The sequence below is a fragment of the Nipponia nippon genome, unplaced genomic scaffold (assembly GCF_047370975.1).
Source record: "Nipponia nippon isolate SJK-2023a ecotype South Korea unplaced genomic scaffold, ASM4737097v1 scaffold_2, whole genome shotgun sequence".
In the NCBI taxonomy this organism is placed as follows: domain Eukaryota; kingdom Metazoa; phylum Chordata; class Aves; order Pelecaniformes; family Threskiornithidae; genus Nipponia; species Nipponia nippon.
The window spans coordinates 55,409,278-55,419,355 of NW_028262336.1; the positions used below are offsets into that span (position 1 = coordinate 55,409,278).

Below are 10,078 nucleotides of genomic sequence, written 5' to 3' on the forward strand. Positions count from 1 at the left end.
AGGTTCCTTGAACAGAGCATATTGATATAAGTATAGATGCTAGAACCTGCTGTCCAAAGTTCATTTTCAGAACCTTTTATGGCACAAGTTCATTTTCAGAATCTTTTATGGCGCAAACTTAAGATGGTAAGAAAAGCTAGGAAATAAAAGTTTTCCTAATACTTCAGAATTCTTTGCAGTGGTTGGTTTTTTGTTTTGTTTTTTTTTTGGGGGGGGGGGGAGGGGGGTGGCAGCAGGAGGATTAAGACCAAACTTTCGTAAGCTTAAAACTTAGAAAGTTATTGACCAGTGAAAACTTTTATGTCTTTTGAAGGAAAACAAAAACAGAAGCAAACCTGGGTTTATTCAAACCTGGGTTTTGGAAAATGTGTTTGGCTGGCTTTCATTTTTTTTAGTCTGTGGTTGTTTAGGTTTGTTTTGGGGTTTTTCCCTACAGTTGGCTAAAATGTCAAAATCAAAAATAGTTCTAATTAGAAGCGGCATTTGGGGTGGGTCAGTCTTAAGTCTGATCCTTTTCCATAATCATAGTTGGTTTAAAAATATTTAAATCCCAATGGGCATTTTCTGGTGAAGCATTCAATCAGATCTGTTTTTGAGGGAACTAGGTAATAAACTACTCTCTCCTTGTTGCCTCTTTGGATGTGAGCATGGATAGTCCCACTCCATATAAATCTGAAAAAAACAAATGTGTGGTATGCTTCATTCCATGGAGCTGCATGTGGTATGAGCTTGAGTGCTGTGCATTAAAACTGTGTTGTGATCAGGCCTGAGACAGAGAACCAGCTGGTTTTCCCCAGTGCTTAATGCCTTGAGCATGAGCCTGTGCTTGAACCAAACTTCATCCTGAGGGGGGAAGGGGGAGTAAAAAAAAAAAAAAGAAAAAAAAAAAGAAAAAGACATTTTCATTCTTTATGTACATAATCAAACCAGTCAGCCCAGAGAGAATAATCATTATAAGACAAATAAGCCTTTAACCATATATCTAAAATGAAAACAAGTGGCTTTATATTTATTTTTATATATATTTTTTATATATAGATTTTTATATACATATAGTGTATATATAGTTTTGTAACAGTGCTGAGAACCTCTTGTTGTTGGCACTAAACATCTGTAATATTTGGTAGAATTATGTTCCTAGACATTTTTATTTAAGACACCATCAACCCTCAGTTATTTTTTTTATTAGGTTAAGAATTAGAAAGTATGTCTGAATAAGAGGCATTCTCTAAAATGTTGGAGAAAACAAGTGAATAGAACTGCAGTGAATGGTTTTGTGGGTATTTTAAAGCCTAGTCTTGATCTCGCTTGTGTCAGAAGAATGCTGCTGCAAAAACAAATTGGATCTTATTGCTGGAACTCAGGATCTGCTAGGGAAATAACACTATGACTTTATCCTGCAGAATCTTTTAATGATTATCACCTGAGAAAAGGAAAAAGGTTTGACAGACCATTAGTCTGCCTTGATAGCACAGTTCTTATTATGAAATACGTGGTTTGGCATACATATAGCTTACTAAATTTTTCTTTTTTAAATTTTTTTTCTTTAAAGAATGGAGCGGATGATGTGAAGAGACATCGATGGTTCAGGTCTATAGATTGGGACGCTGTACCTCAAAGGAGACTAAAGGTATGTTCTGCAAAGTACTATATAGGACATCACAACAAGAGGTCATTGTTCATTTAAGCTGATCTGTTGAGGTTTGTTGCCTGTCACGTCTGTGTATTCATATGTGTGTAAGAGCATGTGTGTATATGAACACATCAATAACTGCATGTATTTTTGTTCTTTTACACTGCAGAATTAATTATATGAATGTCTGCTAGCATTTTTGTCTATATACAAAATACCTAAAAAAAATCCCTGCTTTGTTTTGCTGAAGTTGATTAGTTAATACAACATTTAATTTTCAGTTTTAGGGTTTTATAAGTAACGACTTGTTGTAGGTGTTTTTTTTCCTTGGAGGGATGTGGAGGATTGGTGGTTTGTTGGTTTGATTCCGTGCCCCCCGCCCTTGCCCTTATATCTGTGGAAGTATTTTACTCTGCGCTTTAAATTTTTGTGCCAAGTTCAATTCAGGTAAATGCTTTCATAAATGTAAAGCATATGGGAGCAGGAGGAATAGGAAAGGTGAGAGAGAAGGATTTATGTATGTAATTCTAACATACTTTTTAACAGCACTGAATTCTAGTATTATATGAGGGCAGATGTTTGCAAAAGCTATCAACACTGCAAAATGCTTTTTAAAGTTCTAACTAGTATGGTTTCTTACAGCAGTGATTTTCAGTAACATAGGTTGCTATACGCAGTCAGTCAAGTACTGATTAAATGTTTGGGTTTTGTTTTCTTTGCATTAGTTTCTTACAACGAATTTCTGGCTAGACATCTTAAATTGAGTTATTGCAGAATAGATAAGAGATGAAAATGTTCTTGATGTTTTCTTGTAGACAACATCCTAGTATAAAGCTGTAGGTGACTTTTTTCTTTAAAAAGAAGTTTACATTGTTTTAAATATGGGGGGTTTGGGGGTTTTCTGCTTTTTTTTTTTTTTAAGGATTACTACACACAGTTGATGTTTTATGTAGATCTATTGTAATGAAGTCACATTTTTCAAATTATTTACAGTAAATTCTGGTCACACAAATCTGCAAAGAACACAAACTGGATGATAATATGTTTTATAACTATTTCAACTCCTGAAGTTTATGACAACCTACTGTATTACCAAATAAATAACAAATAGTATTAAAAACTGAATGTTAGAGGTACAAATCAAAAGTCTTAGGTCCAAACATCCTTTATGTTGCATTTTTATTAAAAAAAAAAAAGTCACTGTGGCATTCAGATTATTATGAATCCAAAACTTGTTTCTTAATCTGTGTTCTGGTTACATTAAGCTCTTAGAAGACGAGATGCTGCTTAATTATACTTCAGAGCAAGGATGTGAATTGGATCAGAAATTTACTTTGTTATTTCTAGAGGCAGCCATATTCTTCAGAATTAGTTTTTACAGTCTCACTCTATTTCGTACTGATGAAGAGATTGAAAATATGGAATAATGGGTACAGTGCTGCGTTTTTCCTGTAAAAAGTGTGAATTGGCCTATTGTACAAATGAAGCATTGGCTCACAGCCCTGAAAAGTTCTTAAATATCAGTATTATACAAATAATAATAATGGCTGAGAGAAAATAATTTTGTTAATGTAAAATAGAGGATTTTCCTTTCTCTCTTTTTCTTAATTTTTCTCTTTTTGTGTGTCACTTCACAAAACTGGTTTTCCTGCCAAAATGTTTACAGGGGGGTGGGGGTACCAGTGGAGCAGATAGTTCTCTGGAGCAGAGCAGATTCTGCACGTTTTCTTAAGCATCTGGGCAGTATGCTGTGACTGCCACATTGCAAAAGCAGGACTTTGCTTTTGGCTGAAGTTTAGAAGTACCATCCCTCAGGACCCTTTCTGTCCCATTGAAAACCTACTGATGGCGTTGTTTCAAACTGAGAAGCCCAAAAGATCAGATAAGATCTCAGAGCTAGTGGAAGCCAGATTTTTATCTTTTTGAGGAGATGTAGAATAACATTTTGCTGTACCTTATAGTTTTGTCTGTGGTATGACTTTTACTAGACAGTTTGGTGATTGTCCGTAAGGCTTTCTCATCCTAAAGTGTTTTGTTGGACTCATGACGATAGTTAAGTTCTCTGTTACTGAGAAGGGGATAGAGAGGTGAATGTCCCTTGAGAGAAGAAAAGGGTTTTGCCCTATGTTAACCCCTGCAATTAGTTAAATATTCCAGAAAGGAGCTTTATCTTATAGCCTCTAGCCAGAAGGGCAGAGTAATCTCAATGCTAGATATAAGACAAGGAAAAGCTACAGGTACTGTGCAGCTGGTGGGCAGTCCTAGAAATCCAAAGGATCCTTTGAGGAAAGAAATAGAAAACAGATATTTCTCTTGGCACCTCCAAGTTTCCTTAAAAAGATCCATTTGTATTAAGATGCTTTTACAGACATCCTTGTGAAATGAGTTTTTACAGTGCAGCAATTTCTTTACCTGCTTGAATTTATTGCTAGGCTAGGAAAAAGCATCGTAGGTAGCGTGAGGCATACACATTAGTCATTTCAACCTCCTTAAAAACAATCAATCTACTTGAAAGCAATGAAGAGAAGAGAAGGCTTTTTTCTTCAATTAGAAAGCAGTTACCCACATTGCTATCAAGACTCTTTCTTAGTTGAAAGGAACCTAATGTGATTACACTCCTTTTTGCTCATAGGCCACAGAAGAGGGGAGGAGTAAGGAAGGAGAGTGACAGATTATGCTGTAACGGCATGTGCCTGGAAGCTTAGTTGTAGTAATCTTTTGCAGTAGTTACCTTCAGTGTGCAAAGCAGCTAGAACTTGAGCGCAAAATAAAATAGGTACCTGTATAATAAGTGTCTTTTAACCACAATATTTAACTGCAATATAGACAAAGCATTGGAACATGTCTGTGTTGCTGCAAGCTTCTCTCTCTCAAGCCATTCATTATTGATGAAAAAGGTGAACTTTTATAAATATGTACCGCTTCTGTTTAATCAGTCTTTTACAGAATTTCTGTGTTAATATGGTGGAGAGGAGCTCATTGAGGAAATGGTACTAACATTTTTGTTGTGCTTGTTCTGACTAGCCTCCCATAGTACCGAAAGTATCCAATGATGGGGATACTTCCAATTTTGAAGCTTACCCTGAAGATGACTGGAACAAGACGCCTCCGGTACCCCCTAAAGATCTAGAAATTTTCAAGAACTTCTGAATGCAACATCTACTCCGGGTGAGGTATGTCCAAATGTCAGGAGTCCTCTTCAAAATATTGCAGGTCTGTGAGCGAGAGCCGTATGCAGAAATTACATCTTCTGATTCATAACAGTGATTAATACTTCCTTACAACTTGTAAAAACAATATGAATCACAGTAATAGATAGCATAATTAAACTGTTGAAATAAAATATTGTAAAGCAGGCTTACAGAGTGACAAAGGTCATTTATCTTGGTGTTTTACAGTGAAGTTATTCGCATACAGATATTTAAGTCCTTCTGTCCTTAAAACTTTTAAATAGTGTGTTAAAGGAAATATCTAGATTGATTTGACAGATAAGGAAATGTGATTGTTCTTGAATGCAAGACTTATATTCAGAATGAAGACTTGAGTTAGAGGAATAAGATTGTCAGATTAATTCTGTACCCTGGATTCTGTCTTGTAACTGTGATAGGTTGATACTTGTTACTCAATTCACATGCTCCACATTGTATTTTGTGTTCCTTTTTCATTATTTTTTGTCTTAGAAACTGGAAGGAAATTCAAGTGCTGAGAGCAAGTCTGAAGAAAAATGGAGTTCATACATAAATGAAGACTTTCTTTGTGGATAAGAATGATACTGCATTCAGATATGTGTATTAGTATATGGTAAATATCTAAAGAGTTGGAGGCAGGCAAGAATAATTTTTTGCTGTAAACATTTGACATTAGTTTAGTAAATTGTAATATTGATAGTCTACTCTGAAGTAGACTCACTAAAATGGTATATTTTGGGATTATTTTTTTTTTTTTTAACTTATGGTTTAGTTAAGTTTCCTGCTATTCCCAGATCCTTTTTGCATAGTTAACTCATAGACTTAATTTTATAAGTTTATACTAAACTTGTGTAATTAAAAGCACAAATTAGTATATATGTATATAATGAAAACAATACAACTAAAGCACAGGAACTGTGCAAAGATGTAAATTTTTGTATTTTGCAGAGTCTATGATTTTTATTTTTCAAATAATGTTTTTTCAAGAAGTTCTCTAGGAATAAAAATATTAAAAGGATAAATGAGTTTTTCATCATCTTATATACATTTTATAATTCTTTGTAAAAAATAAAAATAATTAAGTTTTTAAAAATATTTGTACCTAAAATTTCCAATGCCTCACACTTGCAACCATAGTACTTGAAAGCAGAAAGACAAGGGCATGTTTTATTATTAAGATGCATCTTCATGTCTAATTTATGAAGTTCTGTTACAGTGATGTCTCTTCACAAACCAGGATATTGAGTGATTATACACTGCCTGAAATGAGATTCCTCACATGAAGACTCTCTGTAAACATGCAATTCAGTGCATACTGATAAAAGGGCTCTAACTGGCTCTTCCAGGAGTTGTTCTCTCTTGAGCTTGCTGTCTTCTCCAAATGTAAAGCATGAGCCATAACAGACTTTTTTGATTATTGAAATAGTTGTTGTTGAATGCCTGGCACTTCAGAATAGCAGAGGGAAGACTGAATATATATTAGAGCCTAATTTTTCTGCTTCTGCTTTTGGAAATGTCCTAAAATCTTTGCTGCCAGGAATTCCATATGTACAGAGTTCAAACCTTAGATGTAAGGAGTCCCTTTTTTTTTTTTTCTGTACTAACATCTTTCTAGCAGCTTGAGTACACTGTATTTAGGAAGTATTTGCAATACTGCTTTATTTTAAGTAGCACTAAATATCAGTATGTGCATATGTATGTATCTATGTATATGAATACACATAAACATGATGGTAGATTGTAGAGAAGCCAGGATCTTTTTTTAGGGTTTTTTTCATGTTCCATATTATGATACTTGTGTTAATGTAGCAGAAATGATTTTTGAAGTGCTTTGATTTCAAAAAGTAAATACGTTCTTCCAGGCATTGTGGTTTTAGATAACTTTTAGTGAAATTATGATATTTAGACCAAAAATATTTTTTTCGAAAGCACATCAGCTCACTGGAGTTCCACTACTATGACTGATGGCTCTACATAGAACTGTTTAAGTAGATCATAGAGACAGTTTCTCCAATGAACTGCTCTCCACATTTTTGATCTGAAATGCCATAAGAAATGTAGGCCAAAGATTCATTTTTCTGAACTAAATCCTGAATGCTTATGAAGGTAGACATTCTAGTAATTGCTAATGAAATTACCATGTTTATAATTTTATGACAGACCTACAGCTGGAGTCTCCTCGTGGAAAAGTGACCTCCATTTTCTTTTGTTTAGCTCTAAACAGTACAGAAGTGCTGTTGAGAACTTGCAATTTCTAGGGTATTAGATCTATTTCTTCATAAAGCAAGTCTAACTTTAAGAGACTGCATAACTTTTTGCAAAAATGCACAATGTGGAACAAAATCAGGGTATTTCAAAGTGGTAATTCTGGAATATCACAAAGTCATCTTGATGTTATGCAAGTGCGACAAGTTGATGGCCCCAGCTGCCACTCAATAAATGCTGTGTAGGAATGTATAATGAAATATAGGGAAATCCTTAGAAAATGATCATTTTAACCTGATAAAATACCTTATTCTCTTGAAAAAATTAATCTGGCCCACTGTATTTGTATCTGTGGTATTAGTTATTCCAAATGAATCGGACTAACTGAAGTACATAAAACACAGCTTACTTTGTCTAAGAGGAGCAAGCACAGTTCAGGGGTTTTCTTAATGTGTAAGCTTACAGTATTTTATGGAATCTGAGTACTACAAAACCAGTTTCTTATTTAAAAATGTACATACTGCAACAAGCTGAGTGTGCTAAATATCTTTTTTTTGTTTGTTTTTGTTTTCAAATTTAAAAACTGCACTGTGTTGAAGTCTTCAAAGCTGAGGAAATGAAGTTGCATTTGACTATTGTGCCACATTGGTGGTTAGAAGTTTTGAATGCTTGAACAACAGGAGATAGTGGATTTTCTTTTTACGGATTTTATCCATTGCTGGCAGTGGATGCACTGACATTCATGATAGAGACTAAAGAAACAAATACAGTCTTATTAATAATGCTAATCCATTGACTTTACATTGTTTCCAGAGCCATGTGTACATATGCCTAACTACTGACCTCGTCAACATGCTTTCTAGTACAAAACTACTGTCAAATTTTTTTTAATTAAAGTCCTTAACTAAAAAAAAAAAACTCAACCACAAACATTTTTGAAGCATTATTTTAAGTGATCAGTTATTTTCTCTACAGTCTTGGACTTAATGAGCTGTTATTACCTGCCCATTTTATTTATTTGCACAAGTAAGTCTGTTTTATTTTAAGTCTTTGCTGGGACTTCATGGCCCACTAATGTAGTTCTGTCTGAGTGCTCACGGAGAAGTCCCTGGGTACACACTGCACTAAGGACTCTGGATTTATGGTTTTTTTTAAGCGGACTAGAACACTTTTTTATTTTCTATTCAAGTATGGTATTCTTTGAAGTTCATTTTATTATGGTTGCTTCTGTTAACATGTGTTTTTGCGTATCGACTGTTGCTTAAGGACTGTTTTCTTGCAAGAGCCCATAGGCCTTTGGTATTCTGCTTCAGTGAACAAGAATGTTAAACATTAAAAAACAACCTTTATTTTTGAGTTTTTTATATATATATATTTTTAATTGCCCAATTTGAGGTTTTAAGTGATAAACGTGCATTGTAAACTCAATTGCCTTGTAACCAAATGATATAAAAGCTTCATGATTTCAATGGAGAACATGCTGTAGATTTTCCTGTAAATTAGCTTGATCAATGAATATGTGTGCTACTGAGCTTTAACTAATGTGATCTTCCACTGTAGAAAGTCATTGTTAATTGATCAAAATATAGGTACTAAACTATGTTTAAATGGATGAACAGGGATTTTGCAGTTTTGAAAGCAATTAAGATATGGCTGTTCCTCAGCCCATCTGCTTGCCATTCAGAAGAGTTGTGATGCAGTGCTTCCTATGCTATAGAATTATTTTTCAGCTTTCAATGACTGTAGCATGATTCCTTTTTGTACTGTACTGTGTACAGACTTCCCATGTTTTGCACTTTTCTATGGCAAACCTTGACTGCTTTATAAATACTGTTGTGTAGTAAGTAGTGATAGTGGTAGCAGGCATTTGTGCACTGCATAATCAGTTTGAACTGCTAGACTTGCGAGGTTAGCTTCGACTAACATTGTATGTTGCTGGTTGCTTGTTGTAGCTCACATGTATAAGTACTGTTCAAAGTTACAAAGTCAGCCCTCATTGCACAATGAAAATCACTGTGATCTGTACATAAACGCTAGTAAAATTTTATTGCTGTTTAATTTATGTAATAGCTGTCAAATCTGGATTCATTTAATAAACCTTTATATCTTTTTAAATGTTTAAAGCTAGTTTGCTTCCATTTGTGTTGGGAGGAAGTAGAGGTTCTTCATCCAAAAAAATGATGAAGGGGAGAGGAGTAGAAAAACAACTGTTCCTTCTTTTCAGGAGTTAAGTCTTTCCAGAGCAAGACACAAGTGGTGGAACATATTTCAATTGGCGTGGAAGAAGCACCAGAAAGTATATTTTCAAATTCATTTCAGATAGTGTACTGATAATGAAAAGTGTTAATTCAGACTTCTCATTAAACTTTGATTTTATGATACTAATTGCTTCGACATTTTCACAACTTAATGACCTGAACACTGTCTGGAACACTCATTTCAATATGTTTCTTTAGGCATCAAAAAATATTCTTATGATGTCAGGCACACCTAACTAAACCTTCATTTCATCTTCTATCAAGAACTTCAAAGTCTGTTTTTAACAAAATTTGATTAGCTGTTAGTGTTAAATTACTTCTCCTGGGTCAACTGTATTTTATTTCTTACCCACTGGATAGCTTAATCTTGCAGAGATAATTATGTAGGCATAGAACCAACTGGATACAGTTCGGACTAGTTAAGAGCTGTTTTTTTAACACAGAACTTTGTGCTTTCTTTCTGCCTGGATTAATTGTAAATTTTGTGCATTGACGTTTTTCTCTTGTAAACCATTATGTCATGTGCTTCAGGAAACTGTTAATGGAAGTGAAGGAACACTGCAGTGAGCCCTGGCAAGCTTTTAGTCAGGTCTTTGACATGAATCAAAAGAACTGTTCAGTTAAAACATAACATTTTTGAATGTTAGCGAGTGTCCAGGGTGTTTGTAAAGAATTTGGTTTGGCATCTTGTTCTTACCCCAGCCTTTTGCCATGTGGTAGAGTTTTTGTTCATTTGTTCTAGCCTGAATACTACATATTTTCTGACTGCACATATAGCTCTGGATCTTATCCAA

General features: G+C 34.5%; 1 protein-coding gene across 1 annotated transcript in view; it reads left to right on the forward strand.

Annotated features, from left to right (window-relative positions):
- The window catches only part of PRKX (protein kinase cAMP-dependent X-linked catalytic subunit), a 61,664-nt gene extending 52,284 nt beyond the window's left edge, over positions 1 to 9,380 (forward strand). Inside the window, exons 7-9 of the mRNA XM_087758635.1 lie at positions 1,553 to 1,630; positions 4,658 to 4,806; positions 5,314 to 9,380. Coding sequence (XP_087614761.1) covers positions 1,553 to 1,630; positions 4,658 to 4,783 — 204 coding nt within the window. The 3' untranslated portion in view covers positions 4,784 to 4,806; positions 5,314 to 9,380. The remainder of the gene's footprint in view (positions 1 to 1,552; positions 1,631 to 4,657; positions 4,807 to 5,313) is intronic.
- Positions 9,381 to 10,078: the final 698 nt, after the last annotated feature.